The sequence below is a fragment of the Eleginops maclovinus genome, chromosome 22, assembly GCF_036324505.1.
Source record: "Eleginops maclovinus isolate JMC-PN-2008 ecotype Puerto Natales chromosome 22, JC_Emac_rtc_rv5, whole genome shotgun sequence".
NCBI classification, from domain to species: domain Eukaryota; kingdom Metazoa; phylum Chordata; class Actinopteri; order Perciformes; family Eleginopidae; genus Eleginops; species Eleginops maclovinus.
In genome coordinates, this window is record NC_086370.1 from 16,761,662 (window position 1) to 16,784,884 (window position 23,223).

Here is a 23,223-nt window from a genome sequence, read left to right on the forward strand (position 1 = left end):
ATTAAACATGCTCATATGGCACATATTTGAACTTGTATAGTAATTATACATATACAGAATTCTAATAAAACACCTGCAAAGTGTCTTTTAACATAGTTAACCCCAGTAAGCTTCTAACACTTATTTGGCTAGTAATTCCTTTAGTAGTTAATAGATGTAGGGATGTTACCTTTACGTTCAAAATTGATTGATCACCACTGTTGTGAAACCATAATTATTTTAAGAGCCACTTAAATCTTTAAAACATCCTTGACTTCGGCACGAGGAGCCCTGTATAATTCCACACTGCACCTAATGGGTTTTGAGCGGCTTTTACCTCTGACTGAGATCTAAAAACTGTCTTATGAGGCTGTGCAGACGTTGCTTGTTGGATACAGTAAATGCAAACGCTTGATTTTATGTTGAGTGGTTAAGATTCTATACGTATCGCCAGATCAGAATAAGGGATGCTTAATACAGCTTAGAAATAATTGGAACAAGTTGTTTTGAATTCTACAACTGTCTTTGGCATGTGAAAACCTCATTAATTACAGTGTAAAAAATAGCTGCCTTGAGTAACAGCACACTATTAAAAACATAACAAACTGTTTGTATTCACCCTCGCAGTGGGAAGGAGAAACATTTGATCTAAGCTTAACTTGTGGTTTAACGAACTGTGCAGCTTAATTGTTGTGTAGATTCGATTTTTCACATTGTTACAAGTTCAGTGTTGTGGCTGTGTGACTGTATGTGTGTATGTGAGTGTGTGTGCTGCCTTGCCGTAGCTTCATCAGGTATAAGGAGAGGTGTTGACTTTATTCCGAGCCTCCAGTAACACCACTGACTCTGATAGTTCCCCATCCCGTGGGAATTCATTATAAGACAGCTAGAGGCTGCTTGTGGATGGTTACTGTGCTGCCCGTATGTTAACTTGTCGCTATCGCGCAAGGCAAACATGTGGTGCAGCTGCTTTCTCTGGCTGTGGGCAACCTGGAGAGATTGATTGGTGAGCCTTCTGTTTTATCCAGGATCAGGGCCACATTCAGTAGACATGCTGCCTCCGGAGAAGCAGCCATTTTCCCCCGAAAATATGGCTCATTACCAGCACAAACAAAATGAAGGTATATTGACTTTTTAACATCTTACAACATACCTATTTCTGAGCCGTTTAACAACAAGCATTTGTCTCCTGGAAATTTCTACTTTGTTATATTCCCATGTAACTGAATGCCAAAACAGTCATGATTTTAACATGAGCTCATCATGTCTCTTTTGACCAAATCAAACACTGCTACTGTTCTCATCTATTTTTATTTCAATTTACACTCAAAGGCATGTGTGTAAATACCCTCACACACAAACGCACCCTTCCCCCACATTTGGTCCATCAGACAGTTTTTAACACAAACCATTGGCCGGTGGATGTGTCTGCTCTGCTCAGGGGCATAAGCTCTGTCCAGACCCTCAGTCTTAACTCTCTCTCCCACACACACACACACACACACACACACACACACACACACACACACACACACACACACACACACACACACACACACACACACACACACACACACACACACACACTCAGACACACAAACAGCAAAGACAAACACAATCAATTATTCAACACTCTTGTTTTGGCTCATGTGTTTTTTCTTATTATTTCTGTTCTGTTGTTTCTATAGCATCCTCTGGCAACCTAACAGCCAGGAGGCCCTATGAGTGAGATACGACGCCTGATGACTTGAGGTCTGTGTATGTCTTTGTAATTTAGATTGCAGAGTATAATTTGCATGCACAGCCTTCAACATTGTCTCATTGTCTGAAGAAGATTATGCTTGCGGCTTTCCACAACTGATGGTAGTCTGAGACCTGGCTTGGAAGGCAAACCTTTGTCTCCGAGTTTATTTCCCCCAAGAGTGGACATTTTCAGTGTGGTCATTCAGTGTAGTTAAACCTCACATTGACGCACACAAGTAATCAGTGTAAATACTACACTGTCCTCTACTTTGTGCTATTTCTCTATCACTTGAACCTCTTTTGTAAGGCTCTTTGCCTATATATGTTAGATATAGTGTGTGTTCTACATGAAGGGTCGGTCATTTTTCAGTGTGCAAATGTGTGCACTAGATGGCACTATGGCACTTATTATTCAATGCCAATAGATCATTTCCATTTTGGAGGGTGAGTGTGTGCTGTTGACACGCGTGATGATCACAAACTGCTTGTTTTCCCTGAGCTGATGTTGATATTATCATGAAGCAGTCAGTAGCCACTGACATTTATTAATGAACAGTTTTGACCTTTAAGAACAAAGCAATTGTTTGGATTTTATTTGCAGAAGTTTCCGGTGAAATATATATACGGAATACTGAATTAGAGTGTAGATCACTGAAGTTTTCAGTTTATCTGGAGGTCCATTCTAACTTGACAGATTCAGTGATATATATTTTTTGGTGAAAGTCTCAAGTGAACATCAAACAAAATACTCTCCCGAATCAATGAAACAGAGAAGAATCACATTGAGGGGATATATTAGATGAGAATCCTTGCAGCGATGATGTCCTTGTAACAGATCATATTGTAAATAAGATGGGTTAAATTGCACTTGTAGCTTCCCTTCAAACAGTCAGGCTATCCTCTCGGGGGGACAAGAGAGTGCTGCACACTCTTCCTCTAATAACGCAAGACAATGAGATCCCGGCTCATAACATAGGCCTCCACTATATAGAACAAGTATTGGGGGCTTAGCAGCTAATAAAGTGGCAAGTCTTCAAATCCATGTCAGAAGAGGAGAGTGCCACAGGGACCTTTCATAACACGTGTATGTGCAGGTTCAACTGCAGTGTAAAGGTTACACATCAACATTGCACTGATCTAACCTGATGAGTTGCCTTAAGCCCCACAAATTACAAGGCTGTGTTTCTTATTTAAAGAACTGAGTAATTCCCTCACCTTCTACAACAAGACAGGGGTGAGGAATGAATGTTTGAAGCGCAGTACAAAATCTGTGTGTCCTCTTCTCAATTAAGTGTGCATGAAGCGGTGACAATATTTAAATCCTATGTTGTTTCATATCTGATAAGCTTGTTTTACCACGTATTTTGTACGTAGGGTAATTTAATTTTCCAAAATAAGCAGAAATTATAATACACATCAATTTTGTTAATTGAATCATGCTGCCCTTTGAGTTCACAAAACACAGCCTCAGTAATTAGCCTTGATTGCCTGGTCTGCGTTTCATAAATGGTCTCTCCCGCTTTCTCTCTAGTGAACCTGTCCTTCACTTGAGCACAGACACTCCTCCAGCATTTCCACCCACTTTGTTTGTGAGTCTTTGATCCACAGTATTCCAGTTAAAGTTACACCCATGTGCTGCAAGTTGAAACTTTCAGCATTGTTGCTCAGGGGAACCTTATACCCGTGGCGCCTTCTGCTTTTGTCCTTCCCTTTAGCAACAGAACTCTCCTATGGTCCCGGACAAAAGACTACTCACGACACCATTTTATGATCTCTGTGATGATACCGTTTCCTTCTCCTGCTCGCATGTTACCTTCTTCTGCTCATCTAATCCAAAATGGTAATGTATAAAAAAAACATCATTAGGCGGTTTTCCCTTGAGACAATTGTTGATTTGGAGGAAAAGATGATGACAAAGAAAATCCTTTATCCTTAAGATTTTTTTTTTTTTTACTGCCAACAGGAAAACTAATTTAAATCAGTATCTTTTTTTATATGCTGCACAATAATATAGAAATATAAGAACAGATGCCACCAAGTTGATAATTGAATAATAAAAAACAAAACTCTAATTTGTGCTTTTTGTTTTTCAATTAAATTGATGTGCACTATCAGCCGGACTGCCCTCATAATGCTCATTGTGTTTAGTGGATGAATGTGTTTGTGCACACTTATTCATAACTTGCATTTAAATTAGCATGTACCATAGTATGTACTAGAATTACACATGCATGTTAAGCCTAATTGAAGCAACAATTATAACCATTTCTACAACCACAATATAATCTGGTGGAGAGAACACTTAAAGGCAACAACAACAAATAGAGTGTATTAAAGTAGAGTGTAAAGTGCTGCAATGTCTTGCCTCTCCAGTCTGTCTAATCACTATGTGAGTGAAACATTCATGGTACACTAGATCAGTTCAATATTTAATTTCTCAACAAAGACTACATGATGGAACAGATGCTCAAACTTTGTATGTTTCTCAGGAGAGCAAAACTCACTTTCGCTGAAGCTACTGAGCACAGAGATTGTGATTGTGTACAAGCTTTTTGTTGACTTCTCCGGGCTGTTCACCTATGCACTAAACGTACAGTCATGGATAAAAAGATGTTCAAACATCCTAAGCGTGCATAGTGAGTCAGTTCTCAAACCACGGACTGAATACATCAATTGTTTACATCCAGGGGCACTGAAAACTCATGTGTGGAACCACATTAGTGATGCACCAAGGTTGGCCTTTGCCTCCATGTCACATTTCAAGTGAAAATTTGACTTGGCATGTTTACATAGGATTTCTTCATCTCCCTTTTAAACCCCTATGGGCAAACTGAAGGTGAGGGGAACTAAGATTATTATCCCCCGTTTCTCTGAGGAGCTTTTCTTTATGCACACCCTCGCAGATGTCGACATTTGGTTAGGCGGTGTACATAGAAGCCCCAGATTATCTAGCGCTTCAGGAAGTCTGTTTAGCTAAAGTTAGGAGTGGTTACTTTCCTGCACCTTCCTAATTTACCCTTGTGCTTTGTAACCTGGAGACCCCGTGCTTAGTCATACATCTGTGGTAAAGAGTGTGTAGACAAAATGATTAGTGATTGAATATATCTGTCTATTAAAAAACATAGGTGTAGTTGTAATGATGGTCATATCAATAGGCTCCACTTGGGCAGACGTAGACCTAGTTGCAGAAAGCGTAGCAGATGGTGTACTATATGTCATAATGCTATAAAATCCAACAGGAATTGACAATTGAAATCCCACCCTGGAGTTTGCCTCTTTTAGCTTTGGCATAATCTTCTCAGGATTTCAATTGCAAAGTCAAAGAGAATAGTCTAGCACACAGGGACTAGTTATCTGGGGCAAATGCGGTCTAAGGTTGACAATGCAAAGGCTATGTTTATGTGCATCACACTTACTATACTGAATGTTTCCCAGAGTGCAAGAACATCCTCCCCTGAATTCTATTCCTCTTCCCACGTCCCAGCGCTGCCGTGGAAAGTAGGCCAAGTGAGCACCAGGGCGTTGCTTTTTTAAGATGATCAGTTTGTCAGTGTGTTTTTGTGTGTGCTCAGGACGGCTATTCATGTGGCTTGACTCTGTAGAACAAAGACCAGCATTATACAATTTGCAGCACTTCCAATAGCAAGGAAAAGGGAGAGGTTGGAAAATAGGGACAGGACAAGTGTGGATGAAACAAAGACAGAAACTGGCTTGTACTCTAATTCATTTACTTCCTCTTTTCCACCTCTTTGTTGCAGCAAAAAGGTCCCTTGCCAGTAACACTCCTCTGCAGGAGCATACTGTACTGTAGCTGGCATGGATTATTTTTAGCTATTGCTGTGCAGCTTTTCACCTTGACTCTCTCCATCTTGACATCATAATTAACATTTCTGTTAATAGTAACGCAGTTCAATATTAATAGAGATCTCTGACAAAAGTCAAAATTCAGATGTAGAGTGATAATGAATTGCACGGCATCACTCCTATTTAAGAGACCTTGCCAATCAACATTTTTTAACACCTTGAGGATGGCAATCCCTTTAGGAGTAAATTAGAGGCGCTGATGCAACTTGTAGAAAATATACATTTTGACATGAGTGACTTGAGAATTATTGGACTCCTGCAGGTGGGGCAGTATCACTGTAAGTTGGCAGTAGCTCCATCATAGGGGTCAACAGGCAAATTAAGTTCTCTTGAGTATTGAGGGAAGGGCTGTTGCCTGTGTGGTCATGCACATGGGCTCTGGGAAAAAAAAGAAAAAAAAAACGTGAAAAAAAAACAAGGTTAAAGCTGATGCCTCCCGTTTTGGAGGCCACATTGCCCGATGCAACATGTGCACATATCATACTTACTGATGAGATTTTTAGAAGACCTTTAGAGTCAAATTTCTGCAACCGTTTTTCTGAGTGCACTCCGTTTGGTATTAGAGCGCTTATATTAAAAGTTAATATGTTCTGATTTAGGGCTGAATAATCACATTTACCTCACTTCCATCAATGCCACTGAGAAATGTGAGGCGGCTTGATACGTTTTTTTTTTAAATAAAGAATTTTAGACAGGCCTATAAAAGCTGTGATGGACACAATCAAGACGTGGCTGCATAAGAGTGAAGGTATGCTGGATATTTGGTCATGTGTATTTTGGTCTAAATTTCCAGGGGATATTTTAGATGTTAATAGCCCTGAAGTGGTCTCGGTTTCTTATTTAATTTCTCTCGCCTTCTTTAAATGTAATTCGCCCACAGACTGCGCCGCGAGGCTCTAAACCGCGCTGAAACTCTCTCATCATTTCCACAGCAGAATGGAAATGCAAATTGTGCGCACGGGCAATGCCCTTGACAGAACTCACCACTGCACACAATTAACATGAGCACTCTGACAGAAGTTAGTGACGAAATGTGAGGTCACACCAGATAATGTGCTTGTGTTTTTTTGAAAAAGTCCTACGTTATCAAAAAGAAACACACGTGGAATTTATAGCCAACTCTAAATAATATTTGTAATAATAATTAGCGTATAATAAAATGTATATTTATCTTAATGTGACAATTACATGTTTAGACATTTACCACTTACTAAATAATGTGCACTCTTCTTCTTAATCTTGAGTTTAATAAATACGTTTTTTATTTAATTTAAATTTCAATCCATTTTAAAATAATTATCTCAAAAATATTTTATTTTTCTGATAATTTGTCCTTCACATAAACAACAATATTTTGGCCGCTCTTGGGGCCGGGGATGGGGTGTTAGATAAACCTATGTTGAGATTTAGCTATCTTGTCACTGAGGAACACAGCTGCCTCATATCGACACAATGATCTCAAGTGTAACCAACGAGGGGCGCTGTCCGTCTATCAGCTATTACTGCCTGACACGAACAGCCTACATGATTGATCTCATCAGTCTTGGCCATTTGTGTTTTACCCCTATAATTAAAAAATAACGTTCAAACTGTATTTTAATATCATATTTGAATATGTCATATCAAGTGTCGCGCGTCCGTTTATTAGGCCTATAACGTTAATAGCTTCTGGAAACAAAGTTCGCAAGGTGTCTGTCATTGTAATGAGGTATTAAGCATTTTATTAATTTAATTTGAATACATCGAAAATTTTTAAATATTGTCCGTTTTCCAACACGTTTGAGAACAATCTCAATTCAAAGATATAAAAGTTGACCCTTTAAAATAGCTACAAGTGATAGCTATGAATCTATAAACAAAGACAGTACACCTCATTAAAGTAAAACTGAGATTTTCTTTGTGCGGCATGTCACATATGGCTACACCTAAATGAACAAATGAATTATTTAATATAACTTAAAGTTTAACTAAACAACATAGTATTCGTCTAAACAATGGAATAATATTGAGTTGCTGTAAACAATAAGTGGGCTGACTGCCTATTTGTTCCATATGGAGTTTGGAGTGATGCGTAACTGTAGGCGTATTTGATTAATATTTAATCGGAAAAAGATCACTTTAAAACAACCTCTGTGATAAAGCCGTGAGCGAACTTGCATGGTGCGTGTTAATAAGATTTCTTTCTTCTCCCTTTTTTGCCAATCATTTCATTAGGAAACAATGCAGGTGAGCGTAATGAAAGTGTTGTCCCAATAAAGTGCATGGATGGACAGCTGGGCAGCGGCCGGCTGATTGACTTTGCCTTGACATCTGGGAGGCCCGCTGGCCCCTGGCACGCGTATAGGCTGATGTCGCCATTTACATGCAAATTTAAGGAGATCATGAGGGCCTCGCCCCGTAAATTCACACAAAAAAGAAGACGTCACCCTCAATACGGAGGAGGCTCGTCCCGGCGAGACGGGAGGTCTTCGGAGTCACCGTGTACATTTTTATTGGGAGCCACGCGTCCCGGGGACTTAAGTTTTATATCAATGGTCAGGCCCAAATCTATATGGGTTCATCTATTGTGGCCACTGAATAGAAGAAGGAGATAACAGCCCCCCGTGTCATCAAGCGGTCATTCTAAACGAGCATTCAGCCTGGTTCAATGCGGCCAAGATGCAGAGATGAGGCAAACAGTTTGCACTTGTTTCCTTGCTCCCCACCCCCCACTTACCTCAGGAGTGCAGTTAGGAAGCAAGCAAGCTTTTTTTTTGTTTGAGAAAAATTAGAAAATGTCACTAAGATCCTCTAATTCCACGCATGTGCACAGTTGTCATGCATGCAGCTACTAAAACAAACGGGGATCAACATTTTTCTTTTATTTTGATGCTAACATTTCACCTAATGATGGAGAGCGCATTTTCCACGGTGTAAGCCCACCACGCAGATGATCCCACAGAATGAGCTGAGACGGATTCAGGCTCCGCGCCTCAGTGTGTGGAGCAGCTGACTCCCTCTCTCCACGTCCAGATGGCTCCTGCACACAGATTTGCATTCATTTTCCTCTAATATCTTCTGAAATAGCGGGGCAGCTGCATTTGTTGTCAAATACGGTTTAAAACTCCCTTTCAGGACAGCATCGTTACCTACGTGACGGGTGTGGAGATCCATTTTCTTTCTCCAGTCAACAGTATCAGATCTAAGAGGATTTGTCTCAAAGTCCCCTAATTTGATAATCAGATTTAAATCGCCTTGGTGCGTGTAATCAGGGGTTAAGTTCTAATAAGCGACTTGAAAATGTGCTGCAAAAAAGGCAGAGTGAGTTCTGTGCTAAAAAGATATTTGCAATCTCGGTAGAACAGACAAAATATTTACAACATGCGTCTCGGTTTGTTTCATTTAAGAGAACAAAAACATGATTTTTTAAAGGGCCCCTTTGATTTTTTTTGTTGATTTTTTTTACCACCACAAATTAAATCTTGGATTTTTCTTAAATAATAAAAATAGTATAAAATCCACACCCTCATTTTGTGACTGGGCAATTTGGCAATAGATTGTGTAGAGGTGAAAGCAACAGCTTATAATTCACTTATCTTTGGCAGCAGCTATTAACCCTCAGCACCAGCTAGATAGATTGCTCAGGATATAGCACACATCTCTCTTCCTCGCACCCTCCCCTCTCTCCCTCCATCCTTTCCTCCTTTTCACCACTAATGAACCGAATTGCTTGCTTGCCCCTCTCGGACAGAGTCGGACATGTAGGCAGTTGGCTCTTTAAAAATGATTAAGATGTTTCTGATTATTACTGATTTTTCAGGACGTGCATGAAATAAAGAAGACACAGAACCATGGATTTCCTGAACTTTGTTTAATGTCATGAGACACGGTGGCTCTGATTTTTATCCCATAAAAAGTAATCTTCTGTAAATGGCACAGCGGTGGGATTGATTTGTTTTCACATTAGTAATATGGATACTAAAAAAACTGGTTTTCAAACTTTGTTCATATGTTATTCTTAACGCAATAAATTAAACAAATCCTCTGCTCTGCCATACACAGCAAAACAATTAAAAGTCAATCATCTGTTGTTAAACATTTCCAATGAAAAGTGAATGTAAATTAATAAATGTATAATCATGTCTGATTCTGTGAAATCAGCGTTAAATTAATTACATTTTAATCACAATAAAATAACCCGCAGCATGGAGTTAAAAATGCACAATAGAGATATGTCAGTTATATGAAGAAACATGATCTGATGTTATTGAAATATGATTTATGGCCTGTATTCACGTATCTATTGAGATGCTTTCGATGCATTAGTGAACAAACAATCTCATCAAGTCAATTTGTAATAATCACAAATTTAGTCGAATAAATGTGTCAAAGACTATTAATTTTAATAATAAAACTAATCACGGGAATTGCAATCATCAGGCCAGCTAAAAAATAACAAGCAATGAATTCCGAGTTATTATGTATTATTATTTATATTTTTTCTCATTATGTGTGATGGTTACACCCGGTCGAATTTTCCATATCATTAAAAAAATCAAACTCACCACATATAGGGCCTAAGCAAGAGGAAAAGTGGAGCGAATGAGTGTTCTCAGGCTGCAGCACTATTGGGCTGCACCGTACAGAGGAGCGCCACTGCTTGACAGGAAGCGTCAGCGCTCCATATTTGGGCAAAGCTCCGCCTCTTCAGCGTCATATTCTGACAGCGCCTCTCCCGTGGGTTTAGAGTTTTGGCTCCCGGGAAAGATTTCAGTCCTCGGGGAAAGAGGGCTTAGTTTTGCATGTTCCCATCCATCCTGCACGACGCGAAAGGGCCCCTTATCCACATCTCCTGTGTACAAGGAACACCTCCACTGGTGATCAGCCTTTGCCTGTGTTTGTCTTGTGGAGAAGCAGCAGCACCTTTTCAGGAGTGGGTTTTTTATTCAACAAGAAGTCCTGAAGGTTTTGGATGCGGTGCTTCAGGGATGTGGGCACTTTGAGAGCAGCATCACCCACAAACACACAACAACTGCCATCGATTTTTCTGTGAATAGCACAAAAAAAAGAAAAAGAAAAAACAAAGAGGAACAATAGCAACACAAAAAAAATCTTGTCTATTGAACAATTCACTTTTGCAGTCTGTGGATACCGCTCTAACTAAGTACAGCACTTTGAGAATTGTTCACATCGGACGGACTGAAGAGGGAGGCAAGACCTGTGGACCGGGTTTTCCCTCGCAAGTCTGAATCGGCTCTCGCTACTTATCCTGTGAAAAAAACAAACCCTAAAGGATAACACGCTTGGACGTTTATTTCCCTAATTTCGCAGGAGGCTCTTTTTCACGCAAATTGTCCTAAATGTTTGGAATTCAGGAAACTATACCGCGGGGTGGGACGACGATGAAGGAGGAACCGCTCGGTGGACTGAACTCGGTCCGCTCCTGGATGCACACAGCTGGGGTGGTGGATGCAAACACAGCCGCCCAAAGGTACGCATGCCAAAAGCATCTGATTTTTCTCACGCATTCCCTCCTCATCATATCGACCCCTGAATCCCCTGAATACTCTGTATCAATTACGGTCTCCCAATAAATGCCCCCCCTTCGGCTTTCCCTTCTTTCATTACATCAGATTACCCATTATTGTGACAAATCAAGAAATCTCCCCCGTACTCAAGCGTGCTTCTGCATCTCCAATGTTTCCATCAGCTTCTCCATCATCTAGTATCCCCGGTGTCCGGTGCTTAACCGACATGGTCTCTTGTTTTCTCCCCGCAGCGGTGTCGGCTTGGCACGGGCACATTATGAAAAGCAGCCCCCTTCCAACCTCAGAAAATCCAATTTTTTCCATTTCGTCCTGGCGCTGTATGACAGGCAGGGTCAGCCGGTGGAGATCGAAAGGACAGCTTTTGTGGACTTTGTGGAGAAAGATAAAGTAAGCGTTGTATTTTAGAAAAAATAACCTGCACAACCTGTACATAATCAGCACATGTATCGAAAGTATGTTCTCTGAAATGGCAATGGGTTACTAAGGGGAAGTCACATGTCATATTGATTTTTTAAAAACTCAATGTTTTGATGACAGAGAGTCGTTTAAAAAACTAAACATGTTTTTCTTCTCCTTGCAAAGAAGGTATATATATTTGTGTCAACACACAGACATGTGGTGGTGATGGGCATGTGGTTCTGTTGATTTTCACAAACTGTTGTCTTCTGCAGGAACCAACCAGTGAAAAAACTAACAATGGGATACATTACAAACTACAGTTATTGTACAGCAATGGTGAGTTAAACTGTCTTTATTATTTTGCAAGCACTTGCAGATATATTAGACATGAGTTTGTCTTCCAGCATGAAACAACATACACAAATAAGTGTAATAATGATACTAATAATTATAAATGTTAAAATATCAATATTAAAAGCAGTATTTATAAATGTACTATCTATCTGAAGTCTTGATATTTTTTATTGGATGTTCCTTAACTTTTTTGGAGGGCTTTCTATTTTTTGTCTTTAAATGCATTGCAAACAATTCCTCAAAACTCACAAGTGGCCTTCTTTTTCTCTCCCCAGGCGTCAGAACAGAACAGGATCTTTACATACGGTTAATCGATTCCATGACGAAGCAGGTAAGCTGCTGTAACACTTGTTTCTACGCACACAGTGCAAAACCTGCTCACATTCGTAGTTCACTCGTGCAAAACCTTAACACGCCGTGCAAATCGTCACCCCTGAGATGCATGCACCCCCCCCCCCCCCCCAGAAATCTGCATGCAAATTGGAAGTTGTGGCACAAAATAAAATAAAATTACCGGTGTAACTAGAACAGACAGCTTTCATTTTAACTGTTTAGGCTTGGCCATATCATATTGCAAGACTCCAAAGTCAATTTAACTCTGTCTGAGTTAGGCTTCTTTGTAGGCTCTCGTTAAAATTTGAACACTACGTCTGCTCCCATATGATCTAATTTGACTTTTCGTGCTAAGAGTCAAAGGTGACGCTCTTTACATATAACAATAAATAAAAGTGTTAAGTATTATAATTATACATATTTTTTCAGAGGTGCATTTGTCTTCCTCGCAAACATTCGAATGACTTTTTAACCCAGAGCCCAACGCGCATTATGTAAAAATAAGGTCTTAAAGCAAACGTAAAGCCAACGCAAAGATTTGTAAAGTGATCTATAATTTGGGGAATAAAATCACACATCCTTATTTTAGCTCTCCACCTGGTGTTTTCTTATTAAATGGAGGGTTTAGGTAGAGCCTTCTGAATAGAGCCGTGAAGCCTGGGCCACTGCATGGTCACAGACTACATTCCTGTGCGAATGATCCGAGTCAATGACGCAGAACAAGCAATTTATGGATTTCTGTTTCTACAGCTGCAAACACCGCCATAAATCAAACCAATATAGATAATCGCCCGGTTCCTCGAATAAAAAAAGGCAAGGGGAAAAAAACACACCAGGTCAAGTAGAGCAGCGTTTAAAAGCGGCAGAGTGATGCGACCTGGTTCAGATATGTCACTTTTTCAAAGTCAATCTCGCATATTATATCTCTTATGGCCTCACGCGTAGCAGAAAAAAAAAAAATCATGAAAAATATAAATTGCTTAAAAAAATTAATTAATTTCAGGCTTTTTTAAATGTTTATTTATGTTATTTTTTAAAAACCGTATTTTGTCAATAATGTGGTGCTTTGCCTGTTTGGTGCCGGTTCAGTACGAGGGAGTGAAGTGTCTATCCTTAGAAATGGAAGAAGGAGGGAGGGATCGAGGGAGGGAGAGAAAAGCGGCAGAACTGATAGCTCCACGCCATCTGTTTCAGCCAATGCTCAAAAATTACTCAACCGTACCGCCAGACACCGCTTTTTATCCACAGAAAGATCATTGTTAGCGGCTCAAAATAAACAACAGATTGCCCATTAACACTTTCCCCCAAATATCCCCAGATTATAAGCATATTGATGACACTTCTATTGGATCTCTCCTTATGAAAATCTCCCTGTCTCTCTGTCTGCCACTCTGAGCCACAGGATATTATCGAGATTAATAAAAAAAATACAATTTAATTTTATTATTATCATCTCAATCATTAGCATTCATTTTGTAATTATATTTTTTATTATAGCTGATGTTAGAAATATTTGTGTTGTTATTTGTATTATAAATCATAGTTTTGTTTGTAATTGTTTATTTTGGTTGATATCAGTGGTGTTTTTATGAACTAATATAATGTATGACACTGATTTTGCTGTGATTATCTTGACTCAATTTGAATTAGCCTTTGCACTCTTCTAATATATTCTGTTGTCCTTAGATCATGTGTATTCATGTCCTGATTTATTTTTTGAAGTGAAAAATTATCAAATGTCTTCGTGTAATTATTTGTGAATTTATGTGAATTAATGTGTGTCCTTGTTTTCACTTTATTTCCATCTCATTTCCTTTCAAAGGCCATAATTTATGAGGGTCAAGACAAGAATCCAGAAATGTGCAGAGTTCTTCTTACCCATGAAATTATGTGCAGGTAAGCATTATTTTTTTCTCTTGTCCATTTTGCAGATCCATGCAAAAAGTAATTCCCTCCCCTTCAATAAGTTTTGACACTCATGATGTGATGCAGCAATCCAGTCTGTCCTGTGGTCCTCCAGCAACCACAGAGAGAGAGCTGCTGTCATTTCTAACTTTGATATGACGTGATTCAACTTTGATATGAATATGAATATGACAGGGAAAATAACTGTCTTTTTCAGTGACTTGAAATTGAGTGTATGATAAACAGTCAGACACAGTGCATGAGTTATGCTTTTACATTTTTCCTTTAATTTTCTTTTCTAAGAATTATATGTCATAATTTAAGCCTGTGTTTTTCTGTTAAGTTATGCAGAGGCGTTACATGCCATGTATCATTCTTTTTTCATTTAAGCACAGAGTCAGTTCTCGGTTGATCCCACCTGTCAACAATGATCAGCGAGCCTTTTAGCGTCATTTAACCACGTAAATCTCAACCTCTCATATTGCGCTGCTATTCAGCGGTGTCATTGATACTAAAAGGAAAAACGCCTTTTGTTGTTATTGTTGAGCTCAGCATGAGCTTTGTGAACATTGAATTCGGATACTGTCGGTTAACCTCTCCTTTGTTGCACCGGTGCATTGTTCAAGTTACTGCTTGAGAGCAAGTGCAGCATGAGAGCTGAGAATGATTTGTCTTTTTCCATGCATAAACTCATCACTCACGCTCAATTTATACATGCATCCATCACTTATTTGTGACACGTTGAATATGCTCGTGCTCTAGAGGTAATATTTTTTTGTCAAGAGGAAGTGCGTTTTGCTGCTGAAGAAAAAACGACTTTAACTGCTGCCTATTATCAGATAAGAAGATATACATAATAAGAACTAGTATAATAAGAATAATATTTGTATGTCTTAACTTATTATATCTTATTTGTTAGGCATGTCATACATATAGTTTTTAAATTATATTCTTGCTGTAATACACTGCGGCGCCTTAGCTATAAAACACATCTTTATTACTGCTGCTAGAAAGTCATGTAAATCAGACATATTTAAATAATGTGTGGCTGACTGACAGTAGCTTTGCACAAAATCTTTGTTTTTCCTTCAGCACCATATGGAATAAATCAATCTTATTCACATATGTTTATATGTTTTCATTTCAAATGGAAGCTAGAATGATGTATTTGTTTATTTTTGCAGTTTTGATTCAAGTCCCAATCAAAGAAGTAAAAGGCAGCTAGCTATAGGCTTAGGGAGGAGATGGCTGAAACATGTGGTGGAAGATAGATTAGTGCTTTTGAGGCCATAATTGATAAATGCCCTGCAGAAATATTGGTTGAGGGTGGCACCTTGCATCTCCCTCAGAAATAGCAGCTTGGCAATTAGAGGTAAACAAAAGCTGAAGCTGTGAAAAGTGACTCCCCTGCCTCCTGGCCCAATCCCCACTCCCCTCCCCTCCAACACTAAGCCAAACAACACAACATGTTGTTTTCACCATTTTTATCAGCCATCAGCATCAATGGAATGGATAGATTGAGTGAAGGAAATCTCATGGCAATTCCCCCCCCCCCTATCAAAACTACTCCAAGGCTCTTAATAAATGTATGTGATTTTGTGTGCATTATTTATTTATTTTTATTTATTTAGAAAAGTATTGCTTGTTCTCTAACACCCTGTCTGTGTTCCTATAGCCGATGCTGTGACAAGAAAAGCTGCGGAAACAGGAACGAGACTCCATCAGACCCTGTGATCATTGACAGGTAGGCTGTGTGCAGCTTCTTCTCCTTCTTCTGTGTTTGTGAACGGGGACTGAGTAAGTGAATGGGTGAGTGTCTGAGTGACTAAATGGATGAGTGACTGAGTGGATGAGCAGGCACATGGATGAACAAATGAGTTCCCTCCCGGTGTGCCAGACGGCCCCGTTGGGCTGACTTGCATCTTACAGCCCTCAGTGTGGGAACCGTGGGTGATTCTGTGTGAGTGTCTGAGGGGCGTCTTTCCCAGGTACCTGTGCACCGAGGGGCGGTCACCACCTGGATAGGGTTTGTTCAATCACAGGTGGTTCAATCACTAGAGGATCATGCTGGGAATACACCTAATTAGCTTAGGCAACTTCACATTTATTTGGCTGGCTTCCCTTCTTTGTTTACGACAGTGATGCTTACACTGTCAATAGTTGTTTTTCATTGACTGTTTCCTTCTCTCAAGTTAGCTGAGATGTCATTAAATTTTCGTTTTAGAAGGGATAAACATTTTATGTCTACTGTCTCGTCCGCCGCATTTATAGCACCTTCATCACCTTCTAAAGAGGGAGAATAAACGGTCTTCTTCCAAGCATTGACATTTTTCTCACACTGTGAAGCTATACGTCCTGGTCAGAGTGAATATGTTTAGGCAGTTTAGTGGATGTGTGTGCATGGTGGATATAGGGGTGAGGTAGGGGGTGTAGTTCGAGCGTCGATCTCAATGTAACTCTCGCCACGTAGTAGGGAGAGACAGCAATGCTAATGTTTGACTTGCCGGAATCACTGTTTGCTTAGTGGAGAATGCCTGGTATCTGACAGAGGGGACAACTCTCTTATTAGTAATCAAATAGGGCTGAGCAGTTGTTGCTGCCACTCCACTCCAGCGGCTTCTCATGCATCAGGAAGTAGGAGCTGGCTGCCCTGGGAGCCTGGATGGATTACCAGAGCTACTGCTGTCTGAAGTCAAACTCACACAGACACACGTAGATACACACACAAGCATGCACATCCTCGTTCGCATGCATGGTGCTTGTATGTTTATGCTTGACAGTCACAGTGCAGACAAAAAAAGGAAGAGGTGTTTAGGACAATGTCAGAAGAGCGCATTTTTTTAGCTGTATCAGATACCCACTAGACTGCTTAATTTATTAGTAAGTGCATCTGTTAGTGAAAGGATAGTGCTAACATTAACATATAACTTGAGACGTCTACTTTGCTTAATTTCCGCCGCTTTCATGTTTGCTTTGTGTCGCTCTGCTGCCTTTTACTGCTTAGAGTTTCGCACACCATTGTTCTTCAATCTGCAGGACAAAACATGTAACATAAGTACAATAAGCAAAATGAATGCATGGAGAATTAAAGTCAAGAAAGAGGGGTGGGAAAAAAAGAACAGGGAAAAAAGAAGCGGATGGATATTGTAAGCTCAACTGGCTCTGGGAGGGCTCGGATTTTCATTGTGACGAGTCTGAATAGGAGTAGAGTATCCCTTTCCTTGCACAATGAGCGGCTCTGTTGAAACACAAAAGCATATGTTCCTCATTAGACCCTCCCATTGTCTCCATGTCGTAACTATGAGCCCGTCAGCTCACCCCAACAGACCCACACAGGTTCCCAGTGACTCGCAGACAGGGGTGCCTGTGAAAGGTTGCAGGGTTTAGCATGAGTTACGGACATGGCCAGAACACACTCGCTACGCACGATTATTTACCGCAATTGCTAGACTTTTCCTGATGTGCATATGGATAAGCTTTTAGTTAAAGCGTCCATGTTTTACAGGCATTTCTGTTACATCTGTCATTTTCTCATGCACATCATTACAGGCACCTGTGTTGCGGCCGCTGCTGGCAGTAACTGATTATTTCCAATTGAGTAGAACATAGTTGAGTGACATAAACCAAGTTTTGATTGTTGAATCAGGCATCTCTCATCTGTCTACAATTACAGTATGAAAACCAGCTAGCACTGCCACATTTCCGAGAGAAACAGTAGCATGGCCGAACCTTAAGAAACAGATTTGGAGTGAATCATTGATGGCGTTCATTCCCTGTAACATTTTCCCAGATGGTAAGAGGGGAAAGCGCACACAGCTAGCTGGCATCTAGCAAGACATTAACTGGCGTTCCCATGGATCTGGCATATCCAACGGAGTTTGGGAAACTTATCATTCCAAATGTGTCCTATTTTCCTGCGGTCAAGCCAGACATCTGTTTACCCTATTTTCTCTCAGAGTTTTGATACAGATTTTCAGTCAGATTTTTGAAGAGGAAGGGTTATCTTAAAAAAAAAAAAGTTGGTTAGATATAGGCCCAACAGCTGTCACAAAGTTTCAGCACTGCTTGGTCTTTAAATATTTCAGCACTTACATTTGATGCCCTTGCATTATTCATAATTCTTTTTTGGATGAAGAAAGGCCTGTTTTTGTTGCATTTGGGTGGATTTTTATGTGTTGTGATTCAAATTTCAACATCGTTTGGGAAAGTCAGTACATATTTTACTCTATAAAAAAAAAGGCCTATTGTATTTCAACAGTGGTCGCATACTTTTGAAAGAAAATAAAATAAATCAAAGGCAGTTGGAGCTTACATTAAATAAAAAGAATCCCAGTACATTTATCTTGTGAATAATTGTAGCACTTATGTCATGACACTATGGCTTTGCAGTTCGGTATAATCATCTCTCCCTTTTATAAATCCAGCAGTGCTACAGATGTCACATTTATAAGTTAATGATGCCTTAAAGTAAGTGGGGGTGTAGGTTTATTCAGTCAGTAATTTGAGTCTTTAGAATTATAGTGATGAGGTACCCAATATCTGATTAGATGGTTTTCCCATTTACAGTGCATGTAGTGTATAGCCAAACATAACTCAATTTGCGATGACTCTCCTGGTCTGGAATCTGTCTTCACTCTCTTGCATATTGACTTTGTCTTCTCTTGTGTGAAAGATTAGATACATTGTTCTGGCTTACACATGGATTTTGTAATAAGACAGCACATGTTGTTGAAAGAGGAGAGAAAATGACTCATTCTGCATGTCAGGGTTCAAAGGTCACACTTTGCTCTGAGAAGCCGAGGCAATTTATGCAAGTGGAATCGAGACGGACGGAGAAAGAATGTGATATCAATGTGTATTCTACCCATATATGAATTTTGGATTTAATTCATGTTCATACAGTTTAACATCTTGTGTCAATTTACGCTGCCATTCACAAACGAATTCTGCACCAGAACTAAACATGTCAGCTCCATTTATTCCAGCGGCTACGGCACTCCCTTTCACTTCCTGTCACAAAGGTCAAAGAGCACTGACCTTTGGAAAGCAGCCCAGGCACTGAATTATTCATGACATTGACTTGTTTTTTCCCTTATTTTTCCCCTTGTCTCTTTTTTGGTCAGCACACATGGTTGTGCTGTGGGAGGCTTTTATTCATTTAGCTCATTTATAAAGGCCTCACCGCACCTGTTCGTGTGTTAATGTGATTAAATTTTGGCCTAATGTAAATTTTGCTTAGCTTTCCGTTATGTCCCTCATTAGTGAGCCTGTATTTTCTAAATGACTTTGCGTTATCGTTCATTTGTGGAACACCTACGAGGTCATTTCCCAGAGAGCACTTGACTTGTTGTCAAGTTGTTTACCAGAAACAAAAGACCGCAGCCTTAGAACGTCTCGCATGTGGTTCCCTCGGCCTTCTAAGAAACAAATCGGAAAATGTGTGTGCTCCCATCTGGTTTTTGCAAAACCGTGATTACCTCCAAAAGCTGAACAAATGCCAGTATTTATAAGGTCAGCCCTTTATGTGGAAATGTGATGTAAATGAGAATCAGCGAAAGGGGACATTAAACAAAATTAAATTCATTGTCTCCTTTAATGTCATTTACATTTTTGGCTAAGCCCTGGACTGTCAAAGAGGATTTCTAAAACCATTTTAATTGCACATCAGCATTGGAAAGGAGGGTGTGTTTTCACCGAGCGGCTGTCTTGATAACCTGCAAAGAGAAGTCTGTTCATGAACTAAATGCCTTGTTTTCTCTGCATCTGTAGAGGGGCAATTAAGGCAGTATTCGGCAGGTAGTGTTAATCTAGCATTGTGCTCCCCCATCCATAATGAAAATGATGCAGCGGGTAGGGTCACTGTTGTTGTGATAGAGCGTTGATTGCTGCAGGTGTTCCTTTTGGATTTCATACATTATACCATTGAGCCGTGGGACCTGCACTGCAATGTTTTTTTAGGCTTCACAGTGAGTCATTTAAAGCTGTTAACGTGTGTAGGAAATGCTCTCTTTCTGTGTTTACACATGCATGCAAACACCTGCACCCACCTTTTTTTTAATACATGGCTTAACAATATATCCATCCCAGCAATTTATTTATGGCTGTGTTTGGTGTAATTCATGTGACAGATGTGAGTTTTTGACACCCATTGAGAAATTGGAGAATAAACTGGCCAGCCCTGCCTAAGTCGACGTGATGTTTGAGTGAAGCCTGTCTCCTCTCGAGCCAGAGTAGGAAGAGCAGGAAGTGTTGAGAGCGAAAGCTGTACTTGGCAGCTCTCCTTTGGCTTGCACTTGCTGAAAAATGAAACCCAGACCCTCTCTGCAGTAACAGAGCCAGAACGTCCTTCCCATTGCTCCAACATCCAGGATTGGGTAATACTGTTCACTAAGCAAAACATTACCTCAAATTATTCTCGCCCTGTTTTCTATTCCCTCCTCCCTCATGTCGGTTTTATCGCAGTTTGTAAATGTCAAGACACGTACAAAGACGCACAGTATAAATGATATTTTCCAAATTATGCTCACATGTTTGGGTTCACATGAGTGGCGGCTGAACGTAACGTGGTGCCTGACGTTCCCGAGGGACACCCACCTCACTAGGGTAGGATTCCCCAGTGGCATCAGCTAATGGCAAGACTTGACAACAGCAGAGAAGCCGGGGGTGTTGTGTTTTACTAGCGCTGAGCAGGGGTGATGACTTTAACATGTGTGCACAGAAAGACTGAGATGTTTATGTGGTGTGTGTGTGCGCACGTGCGTTTCGTGTGTGTCCCTGCGCATGCATACTTTTGCATGCATGTGTGTGTTTTCGCGCACTTGTGTGTGTGTGTGTGCGCGTTGTGCTAAAGAGAGAGGTGTGTAGTAAGAAAGAGTGGCGCGGGCCAACAGAGCGACGGATTCGGCTCCAGCTTGACGGCAGTGAAAGACGAAACATGGTTCCACATGTGTTGAGAAAGAGCAGTCCATCTGTCCATGGAGACAACCCCTCCCCCTTCACCACCCCCTTCTCTTTCCTCTTTCCTTCTCCTCTTCTCCTTCTCTTGCTCTCCTCTTCCCCCACTCTTTACTCCCCTGGTTCACTGCTGACAGAAACAAGGCCAGAGCTGGGATGATGGGATGAATGCTGGGCCAAGAGCAACACTCACTGGACGTTATACACACACAGTAACATACACACACACATGCACACACACGCATGCACATGTTGAAAAGATATAGGAAAATGCTATCAACATTTCTTTTCAGTCCATATGTTGTTAAAGTTTACTATCTTCGGTTGCATTCACTGGCTTGTTTTAGCGCTGCGTTAATGTGATTTAAATCCGGCTGTGGAGCAATGGAACTGATTTATTTTGATATTATGAAAGAAAACAATCTATTAAGATTTATTCTCTTCTCCCCAACACACTGCTGCAATAAGCCACCATGGTGAAAATGTTACATTATTGAAATTAAATCTGAAGTAAATAAAACATGCCACTCTTTTTAAAATATTTAGCAGCTCTCTTTTTTATAATTAAACTTTGTAGCTGTTTTGAACACGCTGTTTGGTTTCTTAAAGCATTAATGACGCAAGAGCTTTGTCGAACAGCTCCTGATTCTGTGAATCACATTTAGGTCACTCAGACCAGTGTTATTTCAGCCATTTTTTTCTTTTGAAAAAAGGTCTCCTTTCTTTCTCTTGGCATGTTCTCACTCCCATTCAATCCTTATTAGGTTTCCCCTAATTGTCAAACAAACTGTTGGGTCAACCTCAGTCGTATCTGGCCGTAAAACAGCACATTAGGCCCTGGTGAGGGATATATGTGGTATTTCATCGGAGACGGAGTAATGCTGGGGTTTTATGGTTAAGTACCAGTTCACGCCCACGCCATTTGTTTCGCATTAGAGTGGAGGTTTTGTAAATCAGATCAATATGTGCGCTGAGATGTGATTCCTTGTCGGGATCTCCCGAGTCGTTCTTTCCTCAAGTATTTTTCTTAGGGGACTGGTTGTCGATGCACACTCTTCCGCTCCCCCTCCCCCCTCCCATTCTTCCCTTTTTCCCTACCTCTGTCAGTCCCCTCCCTCCATCGCCACCTCAATCTATTTCCATTTTCTGAATGTAGCAATTTGTAGTGTGACACAGACAAGATTAGGATGGGAAGCAGTCTGAAGATTTCATCGGACATGGTCCTGCTCCCGCTGGTGTGAGGTCACAGGACAAAGATGGGGGAATTCAGGGATAGGGTCATCAGTTACCTCGGGGAAACGAGCTGGTCTGCTGGCTGCTCTGTTGGCCCCAGGGGTGCCTGGGATGTATCGGAGGAGAAGCCCCTGAGAAAGAGCCCTGAACCAGTGTCATTTATTAAAAGTGACAAGTTATTTCTAACTATAGCTCTGTTTTTATTGTTTTACAACGCTGCCATTTGGAACAGTGCCCCTCTCTTCAGGAATCACAAACAAGTGATGAATGAGCGGGGTGACCTGCTTTTTAAACATATACACACATGCTCCGTGCACTTTGGCCACACATGTGCGCTGTTAAAATTATGTTATGTATTTTTTTTGCGCTGCTCAAATAAAACAAATGTGCAGTTTTAATAAAGATCGACTGCATGATAAGTGTAATGAAAATATTTCAACATGCACTGGTTTTCTCCAGGACATTTGTTCAGTAAATTAATAACAGCTTACAGTATGAATCTCAAGCTGACCTCCACATAATCAGTACCAGAAGTTCCACAGAACATGACCACACTGTGTTGTGTGTGTTTTTGTGTGTGCACAGAGTAGAGCTTCAGCTTCTATTTTAGAGGTTGACTCGGGTGCACTTATTTTTTATTCTGGAGTTTCCTTATTTAAAGAAAACACAACATTCTGGCTAATGATGGAGTATTTATTCAACGTTTGACCATTTCTCCTTATTTAGGGTCACCGAGGTACTCTGCTCCCCCTTTTTTTTTTACTGCCTGCCCCAACTGCGTTAATGATATATGACAGAAATTTCCTTGAGCTGGTTCAGTGGCAAGAAAGGTCCTGGCTAGTCTATATCAATCCATCTGACTTATGTTCCCATGTCTTGAATTACCGCTTGATGGAAACCTGCTGCGGGCTTCTCTTGCCAATTGAAATCA

At 40.4% G+C, this 23,223-nt stretch overlaps 1 protein-coding gene across 9 annotated transcripts in view; it reads left to right on the forward strand.

Moving 5' to 3' along the window:
* The window catches only part of ebf3b (EBF transcription factor 3b), an 89,346-nt gene that overhangs the window by 12,453 nt on the left and 53,670 nt on the right, over nt 1–23,223 (forward strand). For 8 of the 9 annotated variants that reach the window (XM_063875173.1, XM_063875178.1, XM_063875174.1 and 5 more), the window contains exons 1-6: nt 10,357–11,056; nt 11,345–11,501; nt 11,786–11,849; nt 12,143–12,198; nt 14,023–14,096; nt 15,781–15,849. In XM_063875173.1, the coding sequence (XP_063731243.1) occupies nt 10,926–11,056; nt 11,345–11,501; nt 11,786–11,849; nt 12,143–12,198; nt 14,023–14,096; nt 15,781–15,849 (551 nt within the window). In that variant the 5' untranslated portion in view covers nt 10,357–10,925. Of the gene's footprint in view, nt 1–1,007; nt 1,101–1,667; nt 1,732–3,253; nt 3,312–3,437; nt 3,563–10,356; nt 11,057–11,344; nt 11,502–11,785; nt 11,850–12,142; nt 12,199–14,022; nt 14,097–15,780; nt 15,850–23,223 lie in introns of those variants that run through there. The other variant, XM_063875175.1, reaches the window with a different exon arrangement.